The sequence below is a fragment of the Carassius gibelio genome, chromosome B6 (assembly GCF_023724105.1).
Source record: "Carassius gibelio isolate Cgi1373 ecotype wild population from Czech Republic chromosome B6, carGib1.2-hapl.c, whole genome shotgun sequence".
Lineage (NCBI taxonomy): Eukaryota > Metazoa > Chordata > Actinopteri > Cypriniformes > Cyprinidae > Carassius > Carassius gibelio.
The window spans coordinates 8,814,448-8,835,280 of NC_068401.1; the positions used below are offsets into that span (position 1 = coordinate 8,814,448).

Here is a 20,833-nt window from a genome sequence, read left to right on the forward strand (position 1 = left end):
TTTAAGGACTTTTAATTTGAAATGGTATCACGGAAATATTCTATTTGACAACTCGTACAGTTGTTAAACCCCAAATGGCAAATCCATTAGAAGACCACCGGCGACTCTCGGTGATTTTATTGATAGTGAGTTTAAATAGTCAGTTGATTTAAACAGTAAAGTTCACAATGGGCTCAGAGGATGTGCTCAAGAGTGCTTCAACACTGGCCTCTTACAATGTTCTGCTTCAGGTAACTTACTGTCTCTCTCTCTCTCTCTCTCTCTCTCAATTTCAATTTAGGTGTGCTTTATCGGCATGAAAAAAAACTGTACATTTGTATTGCCAAAGCAGTTGCAGCTGGGCTGCTTACAAATAGTGCACATATGTATTAACAGAAAGAAAAATAATAATAGTAATAATAAAATATATAAAAAGTATTAACCATGTAGTGCATCTCTCTCTCTCTCTCTCTCTCTCTCTCACACACTCACTCACACACACACACACACACACACACACACACACACATACATATTACTACTACTACTACTACTACTACTACTACTACTACTACTGTACATACACTAAATACACATGTATTAGAAACATTTAGTAAAGCAGTTTGTTGATATGTTTTATGCTGCAGGTGATGTTTCGAGTGTTGACGTTTCTCTTGAACGCATTTACTTTACGGTTTGTGTCTAAGGAGCTGATAGGTGTGGTAAATGTCAGGTGGGTCTACAGTTACACATCATCTCGAACATTCGTTTTAATGTGCCACAAACTAAAACGTTTGCTTTTGTTACAGGTTGATGCTGCTCTATTCTACATTGGTGTTTTTGTCTAGGGAGGCGTTCCGGAGGGCGTGTCTAAGCGGCGAAGGGGCGGGGCGTAACTGGAGACAGGTTATCAACCTGTTATGGCTCACGTAAGTAGAAATGCCTGAAGTTTTATTAAGCAAACTTTTCTTTCCTATGGAACCAACACAATTAAACAGTGGAAATGCACTTCTGAACTCTTGGGGAAAAAAACGACAGACTGATTGCAATCAGTTTATCAGAAATTTCAAGGAATAGTTCACCTAAAATGAAAATGTTTTTTATTTCTTCTCATCTCTTAGATTTCCTGTAGGTTGTGTGTGGGGTGTGTTGTTGGTGTGTGTGTGGTGGTGGCTGCTCCAGGCACCTGATTCAGAGACCATCCCTCATTATGTTCCTGCTGTTGGATTGTTCTGCTTGGCTGCGCTTACAGAGCTGCTGGCTGAACCTCTCTGGGTTCTTGCACATGCACACATGTTCGTCCGTTTGAAGGTGTCAAACAATCTGCCTTTCATACATGATTTTACCCTTGATAGAATCATTGTAGATCGAATAAGGTGACACTGTCTGACCAGATGACATATATTCACAGGTGATTGCCGAAAGCTTAGCCATGATTGCTAAATGTCTTGTTACTGTAGTGTTGGTGGTCTCAACACCTCAGTGGGGGCTCTATATCTTTTCTGCAGCCCAGGTATATGTATATTTGCTTTGTTTACACACTGAACATATACAACATATATAGTTTTTGGTTGCCTCTTGGTTTCCGATCTTGATTCTGTGTGTTTTCATTTCACAGTGGGTCTATGCAGGGTTTTTATTGGTTTGTTACGTGTTATACTTCATTAATTTCCTCGGCTCAGAGGAAGCACAGAAGAAATTGTTTCCTGTTAGTCACATAAAAGACCTTCTGCCATCTAGAGTTGATCATGAGGTGACTCATTTAATAATACGACACCACAATGCTCTGTTGTGTACTCTTTTTATTTCAGTGACACAACTACACTTATATATTTGTTTTTTAGCCACTTCTAAATTGGAAGTTGACCACACTAACCTGGAGCTTTTTCAAACAGTCATTTCTCAAACAGATACTTACAGAAGGTAAAACTCATGCTCAAATAAGCAGTACTGAATGCTGAAACCTTTACAATAAATATTTCATTTTGATTTTATAGGCGAGCGTTATGTGATGACATTTTTGAATGTGCTTAACTTTGGAGAGCAGGGTGAGTTTGTACATCATAAACACAAATTATTATACACAAACAATATAGTTTTATTATAATAATTTTCTTTTTACAGGAGTTTATGATATAATAAACAATCTGGGCTCAATGGTAGCAAGATTTCTTTTTTTGCCCATCGAGGAGAGTTTCTATGTGTTCTTCGCTCAAGTCCTGGAGCGTGGACGAGATGTACGACATCAAAAACAAGTCAGTGTCTGTTTATGTGCCTAACTTTATTTATTCCGGCCAGCCAGATGTGGGGTTAGATAGGTGTAAAATGCTGATTGGTCCACAGGAGGAGGTTTCCATGGCAGCTGAAGTACTGGAATGTCTTTTGAAGCTGGTGCTTTTGATTGGTCTGATCATCACAGTTTTTGGTTATGCATATTCTCATCTGGCACTTGACATCTACGGTGGGGAACTTCTGAGCAGCGGAGCCGGTAAAACACAAATACGCTTAACTTTTCAGGTCAGATGACTACATGTTTATTTGTGAGTGTGTGCAGTAACGATTTAAATGGTTTGTTTGTGTTACTTGCAGGGCCAGCTCTCCTCCGGTGTTATAGTTGTTATGTTCTGCTGTTAGCCATTAATGGAGTAACAGAATGTTTTGTTTTTGCTGCCATGAGCAAAGAGGAGGTTGACAGGTGAACAACATATATACACTACCATTCAAACATTTGGGGTCTGTAAGATTTTGCAATGTTTTTGAAATAATTGTTTTATGTTCTCCAAGACTTAAAGGGGTCATATGATGCTTTTTTAAAGATCATTATTTTGTGTAACAGAATATGTTGACATGCTTCAATGTTCAAAAAACACATTATTTTTCAAATACTGTACATTATTGTAGGTCCTCTATGCCCCGACTCTCTCACAAGTGTTATTTTCTACAAAGTCCCTCCTTCTAACAAGCGCAGTCTGCTCTGATTGGCCAAATGACCCAGTGCATTGTGATTGGCCGATCATCGCAAGCACTCGTCGGAAATGTGACACCCCTTTCTATAATCACAAGCTTCATCTTTTAAAATAAATGTAAAGACAGTTAATAATGTCCTTAGTTTTACCATCAGTTCAAGCCTGAAAGGAGCGTGACAGACAGTGATGAAGCTCGTTTGTGTTTGCAGTACACAAGCCACGAACGGTTAAGACAGCTGATTCCCCTGTGTGACCATCTCTCTCTTTTTCTCTCTCTCTCTCACACATAAGCATGCATGCTCACACACACACACTCACACACAAAACTCTGCATTTGAACCTTGAATTGCAAATACTCAAACTAATAACAAAACATACTTCCAGTAGCTGATTCAGAAGGACCAGATTGTTGTAGCAATGTCAGAATTACCTCCTATCCTAGGTTCATAAAGGTCATCCATAAAATTGGTGTTCTATTGTGAGTAATCTTAAAGATTTCTAAATGCATCTACTTCCGGAAAGCCAAATAAAGTGCTTTTGCTTTCGCCGAGATCCATACAGCATCTCCCTGACATGACTGCTTCAACACTAACTGCGGTTACTGAATTCACGCCTTGTTTCTTTGTGTGAACCTTTGGACGCATTACCCAAATATTTCCACATAGTGACGTAAACATGTGGGGGCGTGTTTGAATTAGCTTAACTTTAGAGTCTTAACTTTGATCAAGAATATCTCTTTGGATTTGAGACTTTACAGATCTTCTTCATGTACCAAGAGCTTATAACACACCAAAGAGAAAGGAAAATTTGAAATCGCATCATAAGACCCCTTTAATTTATTTGTTCAAAAATACACTAACAAAAGTAACAATGTGAAATATTATTACAGTTTAAAATAACTGTTTTCTAAATTAATCTATTCTGGTGTCATTTATTCCTGTGATGGCAAAGATTAATTTTCAGCATCATAACTCTAGTCTTCAGTGTCAGATAATCTATAAGAAATCATTATTATATGCTGATTTTGTGCTCAAGTAACATTTGTTTATATGTTATAGCAGTTGAAACCTGTTGTGCTGCATAATATGTTTGTATATTGTATATAATACAATATATAAAATGTATTTACAAATTGTTTTTCCAGACAAACATGTATTTAAGGCTTTTCCGTCATTAAGAAATTGTTTAATTCGTTTTTTTTTTTCTCTTTCTTTTTAGATATAATCTAGTGATGCTGGGTCTGTCAATCTCATTTCTTCTCCTTTCTTATTGGCTAACATGGGTGTTAGGGGGTGTTGGCTTCATTTTAGCTAATTGCTGTAACATGGCTCTACGAATCACTCACAGTATTGTTTACATACAACGCTATTTCCTGCAAAGTGAATACACACCCCTGTGGGGGCTCCGCCCACATTCCGCTGTCATCATTGCACTCGGCGTGAGCTCCATCCTCACAACCTGCTCAGAGGTATCGTGCAAGTGCCTTATTGTTTACAAATATCAATAAGGTGTGATGAACAAATGTAATAGTTTTGTAACCGTTTTGTCTTTCAGAGCATGTTCTGCTGTGATGGTGGCTGGTTGCTAAGGCTGGTTCATGTTGCCGTGGGGGCGGTTTGTCTCCTGGGTGTGGTCATCACAGTATTTCTGACAGAAACAAGACTTGTGCAGTTTGTCAGGACTCAGCTGTTACCCAAATACAGCAAGAAACATACATGAGCTTTTACTTTGGTTCAGCTGACACTAACATGTCATGGACCAGATTTGAATATTGTATGTTTTTTTTTTCACAAACATGTTTTGTTTTCTTGACCTTTTTTTCAAATTTTACTCCAGAAGATGCAGTACCTCTATGTTCAGTTTTTGCTTATGACATCAAAAGTAGCTCATGGTTTGATGGTTAGTATTCCTACAGGACATATCTTATAGAATATTTGATTGATTAATTACAAAACAAACACAGAGAATATTGCAACATAATGCAAAGATATCAAGGGGTCCCCAGTATGGAACTATTGCTCCAATGTGCCTGTCATTCCTTAAGATTGTTTATTTTCGAACATTAATGCTTTCCATTAGACATACGGAAGGTGTTCATTGACCATTTGCATAAAGTTACTGCTCGATATACTGTAGCTGTGTGAATCAGTGGTGAACTCTGTATGAATGATTGATTGTATAAAATGGTTATATATGATACATTTTAATGGTACTGAGTACCGTTGTCTTTAAAAACAGGTTAAAATGAGACTGAAAAATATCTGTTATTATAATATCTGGAAACAAATTTAAAAAGAATTCCTGGCTGTACTGATTTTCAGCTTTACATATGTTACCATTCAAATTTTCGAGGTCAGCAATTATTTTATTTATTTGTTTAAATGGAGCAAAAGTGACAGTAAATATTATTAGAAAAGATTTCTATTTTAAATAAATGCTGTTCTTTTCAACTTTCTGTTCATTAAATAATCTTAAAAATATGTATCACATTGAAATAGTTTTGAATGAAAATTCAGCTTTGCGATTACATAAATTACAAAATATAAAAATACATAAATTTTATTACTGTTTTGCATTACTTTTTGATCAAATAAATGCAGCCTCTGTAAACATAAGAGACACTGAAAAAGGTATAGAAACAGATTCTAGCATGAAGCTATCTGAAATGTTTCCTGAGTTTGCAAACCAGTGAAAATGTCTAAGAAAGTAAAAACATTAGGATGGAGAGGTTTAAGAAATGCAGGACATTAAGTAATTCTTAAATAGCTCTACTTAAAAAGTATGTCATGGGGGAGAGAGAAATTATCATTCACAAACAATCACTTAGCAACACACGAAAGAACAAACACAACCGGTTTCAAATAAGCACTTGCAGTCATTTAAAGCACTCCAACAAGAAGAATAAGGCGGATACAATGCACGAACCATAAACTTTTTTCATTTCTGAACTGCTGGAACTAATTGAAGTACCGACGATGTCATCTTTAAATAAGTAACTGAGATTAAATGGGAGGAGGGACAGTGTGACTCATGTTTTGGCCAAAGGAATTATGGCCCATTTGGGATTGAACTCTGTAAGGGAAGGGTGTGTGTGTGTGAGTGTGTGTTCATAAATGCACATACGACCAGTATAAAGCAAAGACTTCATCAAGACTGTAGGATTTCACTGATTTTCAGAGTTCACCATGTCTCAAGTAAGAGAAGATGAAACATAAGAACTGAAGATACGTTATTCTTGTCACTCATTTTTCTGTTTCTCTACAGCAGGGTGAAGAAGAAGAAGTTAAGAGGCCTGAGGTAAAAGCGGAGGATTTGATTGGAGCCAGAGATAAACTGGCGTCTGGAACAGAGGTGAAGAGCAAGACCTTTGAAGTGATGCAGGAATGCGGTGAGTCGAGCAGCAGCTGATCAGCAGAAACTGCAATAATTCAGTTCACAAAGTTGTGTGTAATATTTAAATGTCACTAAATCCAAGTGTTTTTGTTTTTTTACTTTAAGCCAAGAGAAAATAGGATAACTGTGTTTTTGTGTGTCTGCTTTTTATAATATTTCTACTCCATAAATAGCAGGATGTCAGAACACACAAATATAGGGGAAGACACTCTTCTACTAATCACTTTTATTTTATGATGTTTAAGTCTAACGTGTGTCTTAAGTTTGTATTGAGTATTGTATTGAGTTGTATTGTGTTCTAGCCTTTTTCCAAGCCTTTTAAGATTCCATCTTTAATAATTTACTGCATAGTCATTTATCACAATTTTATAAAAAATACCATTGATTTTCCCTTATATTAAAATAAAAGTCACCAGTAAGTTATCAAAGACTATTAAAAGATTGGGTACCCCACTAAGATTGTGAAATTTGTATTTGACAGTCTCTATTTTTTATTCCCATCTTAGTTCAAATTTAGTTTGTATTTCAAGCATATCATTTAAATAAATGGAGCACTTTGTATCGAGGTGGCTGAAATTCAAATGTGTTGATGATGTAGCTTGTATTTTTGTGTTTTCTGATTCTTTTCTTTCGGTCTCTGCTGTTAGAACGAGCCGGGAAGGTCGCGCCATCCATCTTCAGCAAAGCTCGCTCAGGATCTGAGACTGCCTTTAACAAACCCAGCAAGAAAAAATAACACTATGGAACTATTATTTCACTAAATTGTAAATGAATCTAAAGCATTGACAGAAAAACAACTTGTTGGTTTTTGTTTGAACAATGTAACCATTTAACAGCACAGCTAAACAATATTTAGTTAGTTAAACAATATTTAGTTAGTTAGACTGATCTTATGTACCTCAATGTACTTTTTATTTACTAAAAACTTTTGTCCTGAATTAAAATAGGCTTCAAACAATTAAAAACTGAATGTTTACTGGATGTGTAAAGGACACTTATTTTTTTTTACCGTCAAACACAGCAAAAAGGCCGTCAAAAAAAGGCTTTTTGCAAAGATGCGTTAAAAAAACTTTTTCTTCAGATGAAGCTGGACCACGAATGATTCGCATGAAGATCAGTGGGAAATCGGTGATGCATTCCCTTCAAAAATAAAAAAATGCAATCCCCTGTGTCTTAAGCTGCTTAGATGTCAGGAGTACATAATGACTGCTGTGTTCATTATTACATCTAACAACAAAACACCTAAATCGCTTAGGAGATTTTTCGTCTACATCTACTGCGGCGGTGAAACAATGGTGAAGACACCAGTCTGTGCTGAAATGCTACTGTAAATCAAACTTGTGGGAAGGGCCTGCTTGACGTCACAAACACAGGGATCTAAGAGCCGCTCGATTTCAGAAAGGGATAAAGATTTTAGATAAAAATAAAAACCCTGGGTGGATTTTTATCACTATAGGGTGGTTGTGTACACACACTTTTCAGTTCAAACAACTTGTAAAGTGCATGTAGCATCCGATGACCCCTTCAAGTTTTTTGGAAAATAAATAAATACATAATTTGTTGGTTTAGTTTTCAAATGAAAAGAAGCATTTGTTTTTGTGTGAAAGTTCAATGTGTCATAAAAAGTACCATTTATATTTCACGTTACTATCAAAAAAATATTTATTTCCAGAACAAAAAAACTGAACAGCAGACAGGACAATGGAAAACATATCCTACAGAAGAATAACAAAAGTCTGGGATGAAACAAAAAAAAAAAATAAGTTGTCTAAGTATGTTAATTATGGAGAGAATGTTTTCTTTCCTATTCTTCTGACTAACAACAAATTGACTGACAAAATTAAGTATTAGGTCATTCATTCTTTCATGTCATGACAAATGTGAACTAAACCAGTAAAGCAAGCTAAAGCAGGCCGTACAAAGAATGTGTGAGAGAGTGCTGGTGTTATTTCATAAATTTGGTGTGCTGATCTTGCAGGATTTTCGCAGAGGACTTTGCATCATAGAAGAGTTCATTAATTTCTTCTATTTGTTCCTTTTCGACTACTTCCTTCCCCTGAACTCGTGCCAGCAGACTGGCAGGGGTCAGCAGCTGTACTGCATATCTGCATTCACACAAACACACACATTAGCCAAAATAACATAACCAAATCGCAGAAATAATAAATTCATGATAATGAATAACTGAGCATGCCATTAACAAGACAGAAATGATAATGACAAATCTAGCTCAATAGGACATGTTTTTTTAAATGTAGTTATCAGTATTACCTGAGTGTAGTCTTGGTGCCGATCTCGCCAAGATGAGATAAAGCCTCCTCGCTGATGTTGATTCCTTCAGTCTGAGCTCGGATCTTTATGATCTATAGAATCATACAAATTGAAAAACAACATGTAATGTCTACTTCATCTTTCAGAATGTCATAAAAGATGTAAGAAGCAATTTTTCCGATGCAAAAGTTTATGCACACCTGTTTCATTTCTTGAGGAGTGTACAACATAGTTCTGATAATCATGATTCGATCCAGCAGATCCAGTGGAATGCCGTGAGGAGAGCTGATGTCTTCAGTCCCCCTAAAACATCATTATGCATAACTGTAAACTGTGTACAACCAATCATGTCACTGGATCACTCTAACAGCTGGTCACAGCAAACTTCAGATTCATTCCAATATTGGTTAGGATCATTCTAATAGAATCAGACATGCTCATATTCACAAACATGAGTTAATGAACTGGATATGATGAACTAAAAATGAAAAATAATATTACAACATTTATTAATCTAGAATAATGTTCATTTGTACAAATACATTATGAATTAACACAAATTAACAATGAACAAAACAGTTTAACACTTTACGATAAGGTTCCATTTGTTATCTACATTAGTTGCATTAACATGTATTGTTATTCTTAATTTTAACATTCACTAATACATTAAAGGGACAATAAGTAACTTTTTAGGTATTTTATTATCTAAAATCAATATTTTTATTCATAAATATGCCCTCAATGGTGTACAAATACCTATGCCAATGTTTAAACTAATCCTCGTAAATGAAGAATTTATTATCTTTATATACATGGGACGGGTAGGTCGACGGAGGCTTCCATGTAGTTCCGCCATCTTGCAAAACTATAATAGCAGAGAGGGACAAAAAGTACTAAGCCAACGCGTTTCCACAGCGCGTTTTCGGTCAGAGCCAGAAACGCAGGTGCAGAGCAGTGAGAGGCGCTTGAAACTGCACCGGCAAGTTTAAAAGTCTGGATTGCATTCTTATTATGGACCATACATATGCCGCGCCACAGGAGAAGAAAACATCGTCGCCAAAACAGTCAAAAATAGAACGTAAAAGGAAACGTGACCGTAGATTACAGAAAACAAGAGTTAATGTCGGGGAAGCTTTTTCTAGGTGGAAAGAGCTAATGCTGGATAAAGATTTCAAAAGAGACGCTGAAGTGGCCAGTTTTCTTCTCAACAGGTAAGTCAGTGTTACAATCTATATTATAATATTTTTTTAATATCCAACAATGCATATAATTCAGAAAATATAACGAATAAATTAGACATAACTACTAATTACAATATTTCATGTTTTCCACAGTCAGTAATTCATACTGTAACATTCGTTTGTAAGTTGTCATGTTGCAGTTTGTTTGAAATAACACACCTGTTCACCTGAAGGAAAACTCGACGAAGTGCTATTAGAATACATCCTGTCAAAGCTTTTTGGTACATATCGCCTACCGTAGATGCAACGCGCATTTGAAAAAGCGAGGCGCCGGAGAGCAAAATTAATTTGAATGCAAAATACAATTTCACCACTAGATGGGAGTAATTCCTACTTAGTGTCCCTTTAAAATCAAACTGTTCATATTATTGAAGCATTAACAACGACAAGCTGTATTTCTATTAACTAGCATCAACCATGTTAACTAATTGAACCAAAATATCCTACAATTATACTAAATATTAAACTGTGACAAAGCTAAGTGAATTTACTACGTTTCCCACTGTATCAAAAACTCACCTGATGAGGCAGTTTCCTCTATTGGATGCAAACACTACTATGGGAGCGATGGAGCTCTCCAGTGCTCGGTGCAGGTAGGTAAAACACTCAATGTCCAGCATGTGAACTTCATCAATGAACAGCACACCAGGAACCAGCTCTGCCACACCCTGATCAATGTACTTGTTCACAACCTTATTGATCTCCCCTCGCAGTTTATCTGCATACAGAATACACACAAAAAGATAGTTAAACATGGCTTCATTAAAAATCATGTGATGGTTAGAAGTATATAAACTATGCTACCTGTGATTTCTGTCTTTTTGGGTTTCATCAATTGACCCATCATAGAAAGTATGTCCTGGCCTCCCTGGAAAACAAAGTATGCTTGTTTGATTAGCATTATGGAGCTCCACTTGAAATGCTGGAAAACGTGATGTTTGTGTGCACATACAGTACAGTACCTGAGGTCTTGCATTAGCAATATCCAGGTCATGAAGTGTAACATCCTGAATAATCTCTTTCTTTTTGTGTACATCGCCTTTCGGTAGAGGTACGTACTCTTCTGCCTCCAAATCGAACTCTGTTGCAAATGTGTCACATCGTCCCTGCCTCTGCAGACCAAAAAACAGAAAGACATTATGAATGAACGTGATAAAAGCCTTGAGAGATTTTGGGACCATAAAATGGAGTTCATTTATTTTCAAGAGAAGCGTACTGTACTTTTATGTAAAGTAAAAGTGTATGCGTTTACAATACTGTTCAAAATGTTTTTGAAAGAAATCTATTATGCTGACCAAGTCTGCATTTATTTAATCAAAAATACAATAAAATAAAAAGAGTAACAGTTAAAAAATGTCTTTATTTGAATATATTTTAAACATTAAAGGGTTAATTCACCCAGAAATTTTAATTAGCCCATAAATACTCAGTCTCAAGTCATCCTAGGTGTATATGACTTTCTTCATTCAGACGAATCCAGTCAGTGTTATATAAAAATTGTCTTTGATCTCTCAAGCTGTTTAATGACACTCAGTAGGTGTTGCTTGCATCAGTCCAAGAGAAGTTAAATAAAAAGCGTCCATTTATAACAGTGAGTGCAATCTAAATTAAATTGATCATTACTTTTTAAATATGGATATTTTTCTTACAAAAACATTGATTCACTACAGGAGGCCTTCGTTCACCCCCTGGAGCCATGTGAGACACTTTTTTATTATGGATGGGCGCTTTTTATTTCAGTTCTTTTGGACTGATGCAAACAACACCCACTGAGTGCCATTAAACAGCTTGAAGGATCAAAGATCATTTTTAATATAACTCATTTGTCTAAAAGAAGAAAGTCATATACACCTAGGATGACTTGAGGGTGAATTTTTGGGGGCTAATTTATCGGCTAATTTTCATTTTTGGGTGAACTTACCCTTTAAACTTATACCTGCAAACACTTGTGCTGCTTAATATTTTTGTGCAATTTTTTTTTTAAAGGACTATGGAAAAAAACTAAGTTCAAAAGAACAGAATTTGTAACATTATACTATGTTTGTAATATTCATATATTTTGAAACAATAAATGTCTTTACGGTTCCGTTTGATAAAATTAATACATTCTTGCTTGATAAAAAGTATTAATATCTGTCAAAAATATGAAAGACAATCTTGTCCTTTATACCACTGCCAGACTACCTGCCCACCTGCACTGACAAAAGATTACTTCAACACACCATCAGCAGATATAGGCAGGAGAGAGAATGGTTAAGCAAATCCGTCCTTACCTTGACTGCCCCACTGTTCGCTTCGATGTAGATAACATCACCGACCTCCACTCTCTCCTTCTGCAGACTTTCATAGATACTGGGATCCAGCTGCATGAGCATAACAAATGCTATGAGATAAAACTTTTAACTTCAAACAGACACAAAATCATTTTCCATCCAGCTCCTTATCTTTGAAATATAAGAATGCAAATGAAAAAAGTGCTTTCACTTCCTTACCTTTAACTGTTTGGTGCCTTTTGCTGTCTTCAAACCGATAATGACATGACTGATAGTTTTGCCATAGCCTCCCATTGGGTTCTCCGTCTCACAAGGAGTCAGTTCAGTGACCTCTCCCTCATACACCTCTTTAGTCTCCTTGATACGCAGACCTGCACAATCAACACATACGAATTTTAAGTATGAGAATGTACAGAAACAATAACTGCTAAGATATATAATAGAAGCGGATCTACCAATATGCTTTTAAAAACCTACAGAATTCATTATTTATTAAATTCCAGTTAATCTATTCACCTGTGTGTTTTTTCTGTCAACACTGTAATAATGTGTGCATGCATGCATATCTCACTTGATCACACTGTCGACATTGTTCGAGTCATATTGGTGGTCTAATATTACGCTGTATTAGGAGTTATTTAATAATAAGTAAAAATGTATTTGAACATGTTTTTTCATGGTTTCGAATAGGGCTGTGCAAAAAATTCACAGATTTTCATGCCCATCTTGTCAGTAAAGGTGCTCCTGTGATTAGTAGTATATCTCAAGCACATGCGTTCAGATCAGGGTTGCATTAGATTTTTTTCATAGCCCTGGTTTTGAATCACATTTATACCTTTATTACTCAATATATCTCTTAAAAAATTAATAAACGTTCCCAATTGTATAGCATTTTTACAGGTTATGCTGCACAGACATTGGTTTTTTGCGTGTGTGCTCACCAATTGCTCTTCTAAAGTTCTCCATCAGCACCTCCGTCTTCTTGATTTCTGTTGAATACACTTCACTGCCCACCATAGGACAGAACGGCACTTTATTTCCCAATTCCTGAGCCACGGCTAATGCTAGAGCAGTCTGCAGGGTACAGAAACACAATTATCAAACCATAAGGACATCTCCGAAACTATTTACAATGACTGATAGAATAAAGCTCGTTGGTCCTTACCTTGCCAGTTCCAGGAGGTCCGGCCAGTAAAACGGCTCTGCCTGCCATCTTTTTGGAACGAATCAGCTCTACGATGATGCCACAAGCCTAATAAAAAAGGTAAGAATATAGGGACTGTTTATATTGACCAATTTCTTTAAACACAACATGAATTATTACACAATTATTAGTTAAATACAAATTGTCCTATAATATTCACTGTAATCCTTCTGCATGTATTAACAAACTGGCAAAAGATGAGATGGACCTCTAACGTTAACATTACCTCTCTGGCTGTCTCCTGTCCCACTAGCCCTGACGCGGACTGTTTAGCGTTACCGGCCTCGTCCAGCCCGAGACCCTTCACATGGCTGTGAGAAGCGATGCGCTGCGTCTTTGTTGTGCTTTTTACCTCTTCGATCTTCATGTTTCTTGTTAGTTAATTAAACACTCTAAAAATTGTAAAAATAACCCTTAAGACTATTAGACGAAAAGCCGTTGAAATCAAACACAAGAGACCCGCGTTTCCATGTGGGTAACCAAGGCGATTTGAGGAAGTACTGCCCTGGGAACGTTTTTTAGTCGTTCTTTGCAACGATTGGCCAATTTGTGGAATCTCTGTTTAATCATTGGATGTCGATGTTGTCCGTCTGATCATTGTGAATACGCCCCCATCTTCCGTTTGTGTGACATTTAAAGTGTCGTACTAGAACAAAGAGGACCGCTGTGTTCCACAATTATTTTCTTTCGTATGATGAGTGAAAATAATTGTGTTGTATATACTTTAAATGTTTTTACTTGTTAATAAATTACTTGACCCATGAAGCATGTTTGTTTTCTAAAACAAATGCTCTGAAAGGAACCCATGAGATGAGTTGTTGTTATATCGGGGAATGATTGATTGCAACACAGGAAGAACAACTGTCAAATTTCTGAAAAGTTTGCTGAATACAGTAAGCGCAGAAATATTTAGCATGAAATTTAATCTCTCATATTAGAACTAATAAGCAGATATTACTGAATTCCATCCAATAGAGAGACACTTGGTTAACTGAGAGTTTAATATTGAGCTGGCTGGTTTGAACTAGTCGCTGTCAGCAGTTCAAAGTCTGCGCATTTATTCTGTTACACAACAGTCGAGCTGCTCCAGTGATGGCAGATCCCAGTCCTCCTAGAACTCTGAACTTTAACGTCGGTGTCCTCGGCCATGTGGACAGCGGGAAAACGTCTCTCGCCCGTGCGCTGAGCAGCACCGCATCCACCGCAGCCTTCGACAAGAACCCGCAGTCCAAAGAGCGAGGCATCACGCTGGATCTCGGCTTCAGTGCGTTTACGGTGCCGTTACCGGAGCACCTGAAAGAGTCCTGCGGGGAAAGACGATACGACAGTCTGCAGTTCACACTGGTGGACTGCCCAGGACATGCCTCTCTCATACGCACTATTATTGGGGGTAAAGTCGCTAATTATTATTATTATTTTTTTAATATGTTTGATTAAATCCATGGTGGCAAACTGCATGAATCAATATATTTCATACAAGTCACTCACTACGCACTAGTAACGTCTTTTAATTCCAAGTATGAGTGTTACATAAACTAGTTCAAGAATAAGCAACCTGTCAGTGCAATTAAAACTATGTCAAGCATTACCACTTTTGATCAGTAGGTGGTGTGTGTGTAGTATTTGAAGATGTCATACTAACTCTGGAAATACTGACGTATGATAACATAGTTAGTTGAACATTTATACAAAATATAAAAGAAAATCTTAGAAATGTGCATTTGTGCTTTATGTTTGTATCCTATTTGATATATCAGATTTTTATGTTATCTATTATATGATTCATAGTATAAAGTTAATTTGGTGAATATACAGAATAAGTGTCAATTCAAATGTATATTGAGATTAATACATCAGCTGAATAAATAAGCTTTCTATTGATGTTTGGCTTGTTAGGATAGGACATTATTTGCCTGAGATATAACTATTTGAATATCTGAGGGTGAAAAAAAAAAAAAAAAAAAATCTATAATTTTAAACCATACAATCGCTTACTTAAAATGCATATAAACATTCATTCAATAGTATATCTAGGCCTTTTTATTTACTAAAATATTATCAATTATCAATTAGAGTTTAAAAAGCATGTCAGTGTACAACAGAATTTTCATAATAAGCTTTAAAAATGCTGATCATTTAGAAACATTAAAAATTCAAGTTTCACATATGATACTGTAGGCTTTGTAGATATAAATGCTCTCAAATGAAGAAATACTGAACCTGCTTGTAATAGTACAAAAATACATTAAAATGCATGTAGCATTAGAACACATTTTACAGTTACAACAAGCATTACAAATAGCATTACAAATATCATTTTGTCAATGTTATCATATCAGATTCTGTCATTTAATGCACTTCCTTCAAAACACTGAAAAAATATTTCACTCACAAATGGTTAATTTCACAAAGAATTATAAAGAAATGGCACGTAACATTTAAATAAATGTGACATTTTGGAATAGGAAAAACTGAAAACATATTTCAAAAATTTTACACTACCAGTACATTTATTTGTTTACTTAATAAGTAGTTATGGGCACAATAGGCTACATGCAATACATCGATGTTCCTCTATACTAAAATCTCAGATGGCTTGTTTTCTTGTTTTTCACAGTCTTATAGGTATTATTTTCACGGAGGGATGTAGGAAAAAAATAACTGAAGAGAAACAATGTCTAGAGGGTTTTTGTTAATCTTTAGGACCAAATAACCCCCCCCCCCCCCCCCCAAAGAACTCTTAGTTTACTGGGAATGTCTCGTGTAATTGTATTGATAGCATTGGTGTGTGTGTGTGTGTGCATTTATGGCACATGTGGTTGATTAAGGCAGAAAGGGGCTGTTCGGGGTTCCAGCTTGACTTCCTCTCTCCCCCAGAGGGGATCTCTCAGGAAAGAATGAGTGCCAGAGAGAGGGAGAGAAAAATAGGGAAAGGAAAGAGAATAGCTGAGTCTCCTACTCTTTTCTGTAATCCTGACTAACAGTGATGACTGTACTTTGACATGTTTGTCATTTTTAAAGTTGTATGTTTTACTCTCATCTGTATACTTTCATTCAGGGGCTCAGATCATTGATCTGATGATGTTGGTGGTAGACGTTGTGAAAGGTATGCAGACACAAACAGCAGAGTGCCTGTTGATTGGTCAGCTCACCTGCTCCCGTATGATCGTCATCCTCAACAAAACAGACCTGTTGCCTAGTGACAAGAGACAGACAGCTATTGACAAAATGACCAAGAGGATGTACAAAACTCTCGAGAACACAAGGTAGACACTGTCAAGCACATTTACATGTATATTGTACATATTACACATTTTGCCACATGTTCAGACTGTAAAAAATGATTATAATTTTAATGCTAAAAGAATACAAATGCTATGGTATAATCCGTTAACCAGGATCTAATGCGACATTTCAATACGGTTAAATTGACAGTTTTTGGATGTGAAAAAGAACAAGTCATCTTATAATTTACAGTGAAAAAATGTCAATTGCTACCTTTTTTAAACTTAATTTCTCAAGACAGCTGCTGTTTTTTTTAAAGTAAATTTCACAGATTTGTTTTACAGCGTTTATAACAAAACTAAACTGTTTATTATGTCGCAAAATGAAAAATGCTTTGAAACAATGTGTATTGTGACAAAAGAAGTTGACTTGACTCATTGCTCTTCAGATTTAAAGGTTGCCCTATTATTGCTGTGGCAGCAAAGCCAGGTGGTCCTGAGGCCCCAGAAACAGACGAGCCACAAGGAATAACTGAACTCATAAATGTGAGTTAGTGGGTGTGCTGTCAGTAGCACAGATTCAAGATCCAAAAGTCTGAGACTACTTTAAAATTTTATATTTTTATAAATATGGAAATGAGCATAACATTTTAGTACAAAATGCCTAAATAAAGAACAGTTATGATGTCAATTTTGTGCAAAATTTAGGCAAATTTGTGACATTGACCATACAAAACATTTCCATCTTTCCATTAATACACACAATGGAGGATTATTAAATCCAGGATAATATAGATCAGGTTTTGCAAATATACTTGTGGAGTGTATACTAGCATAAGTGAATGTTGTAATTAAAGCAAAAGTGTGGTTTTAGGTCTAACATTTTTGGACTTTACATTTTTTTGAAAGTTGTGGATCATGTTTTAAAGGTGGCTCTCTCTTTGTGTTCAGTTATTAAAGGCCCAAGCGTTCTTTCCTCGTAGAGATCCTTCAGGTTCTCTTCTGATGGCTGTAGATCACTGCTTCTCCATCCGTGGCCAGGGAACAGTCATTACCGGCACCATCCTACAAGGGTCACTCAGTGTCAATGATAATGTAGAGATACCAGCATTAAAGGTACTAACATATATCTACATAGCATTTCACTATATACACTACTGTTCAAAAGCTAAGGGTGAGTATGATTTGTTTTAAGGAAATGTACTTTTGCATTGCACTGAATGCATTGAGTCGATCAAAGGTGACAGTAAATACGTTTATAATGTTACAAAAGATTTCCATTTCAAATAAATGCTTTCCTTTTGAACTTACTATTTATAGTATCACCATTTCTACAAAAATATTAAGTGGCACACATTTTTTCTATATTGATAATAATTAAAAATGTGTCTTGAGCACCAGATCAACATATTAAAAATAATTTTGGGAAGGATCATGTGACACTTAAGACTGGAGTAATGACTGAAAATTCAGCTTTGCCATCTCAGGAATACATAACATTTCTAAATATATTACAATAGAACACAGTTATTTTACATTGTATTAACATTTCACAACATTGCTGTTTTACCATATTCTTAATTAAATAAATACAGCCTAAGAGATGTCTTTAAAAATACATGCAAAAAATGTCACAGTCCCTAAACCTTTGAATAAGACTGTATATACACATGCAAACTGCATTAAGAAAGACTGTTTCCAAATTATCGTTTTTTACCATAATAGTTGAACAAATATTTTGCGACGCTGTGTACTGACAAGATCAGCTCCTTATATGATCTTTTTTGATTCTTCAGGTGACTCGCAAGGTCAAATCTGTGCAGATGTTTCGTAAGCCGGTTCCTAGTGCTATACAAGGGGATCGGGTCGGCGTGTGTGTGACCCAGTTTGATCCAAAACTGTTAGAACGGGGTGTAGTATGCACACCAGGCTCATTGCAGACTATTTACGCTGCTGTTATATCCGTCCAAAAGATTGAATACTATCGCGGAGCACTTACCAGCCGTGCAAAGTTTCACATCACTGTTGGACACGAAACTGTTATGGCACGTATTTCATTTTTCAATCGAGTGCTTCTTGCCAATGAAAATGGAGACTGTTTTCCCACCTCTCCAGAGCAAAATGCTAAATCCTTCTCATTTGATTGGGAGTTTCACCACTTGGATGAGTATTTGACATGTCAGGCAGAAGGTGGGAATGGGGAACCACAGCAGTGGGCTTTACTTGAGTTTGAACGACCGGTCACATGTCCACCACTTTGCTTAGTGATTGGGTCACGACTGGACTCGGATATCCATGGTAACGCATGCAGACTTGCCTTTCATGGAAAGCTTCTGGAAGGCTTTGAGGACAAAAACTACACAGAGACAGCACTGCCTCGGCTCAAAATCAGCAAAGACAAGCAGAAAGAAGGAGCAGTGGAACGGGTGACTACAAATATTTACTTCCATCCAAAAGTTTGGGGTCAGGAAGATTTTTTTTTTTTTATTAATGTTCAGAAATCTTACAAACCTCAGACTTTATAACTGCATTATAATACTCATAATATACGTTATTTTATAAATATTATTTATTTAAATATATCCCATGGTATTTTTTGAAAACTTAATGTCGTGTGACTCTAGCTAATCATTATTGGCCAATTTTGTTTATCTATGGTCAGGTGACAGATGACTACACTGTGATTGGTCGAAACCTGTTTAAGAAGGAGACAAACCTTCAGCTGTTTGTGGGTTTAAAAGTTACACTGTCGACAGGAGAAACAGGCTCCATTGAAGGAGGTTTCGGCCAAAGTGGCAAAATCAAAATCAGAATACCAGGTAGGCAAAGACAAATGCACTCTCTTTTACTTTCCCTACCTTTTCTTGGCCCCTTTTTACCTCCTTCCTCTAAGTTTCTGTCAGGCGACTTCCATATTCCATGCATCTGTACACTCATTCATTAATTCAAAGACAGAATATAAAAGTAACACTCAAAAAATTACACACACCAAAAATACACGCTGTATCTTAAATATACATGCAAAAGAGAAAAAAAACTCACATCCTTTTCCTGACCCTCAAGGCTCTCTTGTGTATGTAGACCCCAGCCACACAAATACACACACACACAAATTATAGCACACCCCTGTATTCAGGCCCAATGAAATGGAATAGAATGAATGTAATCATAACCACACAACTAAAGATGTTACAGACTACAGTGTACTCATCTCTTTAAAACACAAATTATCATATGATAATTGTATCCAGCCATACAGATAAATTACGTTTAGCAACATTGTATGTGCATTGTCCATAAATGCCTGTTCTTTTCCTTATTTTCAGAGGGGCTGAAAGAAGAAACCAAGCAGCTTCTATCCTCTTCCTCTAAAAAGAAGGGGAAGGGTGGGGCCAAAAATGAATCCTCAAAACCCGAGGAGACTAAGCCCGACACTCAGCCAGTCACCATACATTTGAACTTCAAACGCTATATATATGATCCCCAAAAAAAGATGGTACAGTCCTGACCATCAGTCCAATCATTCCTAATGAATGCTGACAGGAATGGAACAGAAAAAACACACACTAAGAATATACTACTAAAGTCTGCGATATGAAACAGAAATTCAGTCTTGTAATTGTTTTTTTTTTTTTTTTTGTGTGCAGAGTTTCCATTCTGTTACTTTGCATTTGTATTATTCCTTCAAATGTGGAATAATAAAAATCAATGAAAAAGAAAAGATCATTCCTTTAACTTAATAAATTCTGTTGTATGACTGCTAGTGAAACAACTCTATTAGCGAAACGGCTGCAGTTGCATTGCGCTGTGTTTTGTGATTTACATTTTGTTTGCAAGAATGTGAAAAGCATTTGTTTCTCTGAGTTTGCCGTATCGAGAGTGGTTGGGACGTAGCTTTAGGGCAAAACACATTGTGAGTATAGGCAAATATTTCTGTTTGCAAATCATGGGCAAAATGTGTTTCCACACACCCCACCGTCAGTTAAATATATATATGTTTATAAATATCCTTTTTTTCCATATGTTTGTTCCATTGTTTATGTATGTATGCATGTTTTTTTTTTTTTTTTTTTTTTTTTGCAGCTGCAGATTAGTAAGGACCAAAGTAGGTCTTATCAGTGTTCATTGATTTGCTTCAAAGATTTGAATATCTATTCCAGTTACGTTGTGGCAACTTGGGGGAATCTGTAGGCAAATTCTTAATATGCGAGTTTACAAATAGCACCTGTACTAAAATATTAAATGCCATCTGTGTTGTCATACTTCCCTGTTTGTACCT

At 36.2% G+C, this 20,833-nt stretch overlaps 4 protein-coding genes across 6 annotated transcripts; 3 read left to right on the top strand and 1 right to left on the bottom strand.

The window, feature by feature from the left end:
* The first annotated feature begins 21 nt into the window (after positions 1 to 21).
* On the top strand, positions 22 to 5,152 carry LOC127959525 (protein RFT1 homolog). The gene is made up of 13 exons (XM_052558762.1): positions 22 to 230; positions 627 to 712; positions 789 to 908; positions 1,101 to 1,290; positions 1,391 to 1,492; positions 1,598 to 1,732; positions 1,824 to 1,902; positions 1,977 to 2,027; positions 2,104 to 2,234; positions 2,323 to 2,467; positions 2,569 to 2,674; positions 4,164 to 4,413; positions 4,500 to 5,152. The coding sequence occupies exons 1-13, from the start codon at positions 168 to 170 to the stop codon at positions 4,662 to 4,664; spliced, it is 1,623 nt and encodes a 540-aa protein (XP_052414722.1). The 5' UTR covers positions 22 to 167; the 3' UTR covers positions 4,665 to 5,152.
* mustn1a (musculoskeletal, embryonic nuclear protein 1a) lies at positions 4,703 to 8,101 on the top strand. 3 transcript variants are annotated; one of them, XM_052558769.1, is made up of 3 exons: positions 4,703 to 4,844; positions 6,210 to 6,333; positions 6,986 to 8,101. In XM_052558769.1, exons 1-3 carry the CDS (start codon positions 4,785 to 4,787, stop codon positions 7,072 to 7,074), a joined length of 273 nt encoding a protein of 90 aa, XP_052414729.1. In that variant the 5' UTR covers positions 4,703 to 4,784; the 3' UTR covers positions 7,075 to 8,101. The 3 variants fall into 3 exon arrangements, with proteins under 3 accessions (XP_052414729.1, XP_052414731.1, XP_052414730.1); XM_052558771.1 differs by lacking the exon at positions 4,703 to 4,844 and adding an exon at positions 5,305 to 6,139 and having other exon boundaries at positions 6,213 to 6,333; XM_052558770.1 differs by lacking the exon at positions 4,703 to 4,844 and adding an exon at positions 5,433 to 6,139.
* Positions 7,983 to 13,842, bottom strand: ruvbl1 (RuvB-like AAA ATPase 1). The gene is made up of 11 exons (XM_052558763.1): positions 13,557 to 13,842; positions 13,292 to 13,378; positions 13,068 to 13,200; positions 12,346 to 12,497; positions 12,127 to 12,216; positions 10,816 to 10,965; positions 10,658 to 10,721; positions 10,373 to 10,571; positions 8,810 to 8,912; positions 8,610 to 8,701; positions 7,983 to 8,443 (listed from the first exon to the last, which is right to left on the bottom strand). Exons 1-11 carry the CDS (start codon positions 13,695 to 13,697, stop codon positions 8,284 to 8,286), a joined length of 1,371 nt encoding a protein of 456 aa, XP_052414723.1. The 5' UTR covers positions 13,698 to 13,842; the 3' UTR covers positions 7,983 to 8,283.
* Positions 13,843 to 14,158: 316 nt separating this feature from the next.
* eefsec (eukaryotic elongation factor, selenocysteine-tRNA-specific) lies at positions 14,159 to 20,275 on the top strand. The gene is made up of 7 exons (XM_052558761.1): positions 14,159 to 14,720; positions 16,389 to 16,596; positions 17,004 to 17,100; positions 17,506 to 17,670; positions 18,351 to 18,980; positions 19,217 to 19,373; positions 19,881 to 20,275. The coding sequence occupies exons 1-7, from the start codon at positions 14,423 to 14,425 to the stop codon at positions 20,060 to 20,062; spliced, it is 1,737 nt and encodes a 578-aa protein (XP_052414721.1). The 5' UTR covers positions 14,159 to 14,422; the 3' UTR covers positions 20,063 to 20,275.
* The last annotated feature ends 558 nt before the right edge of the window (positions 20,276 to 20,833 follow it).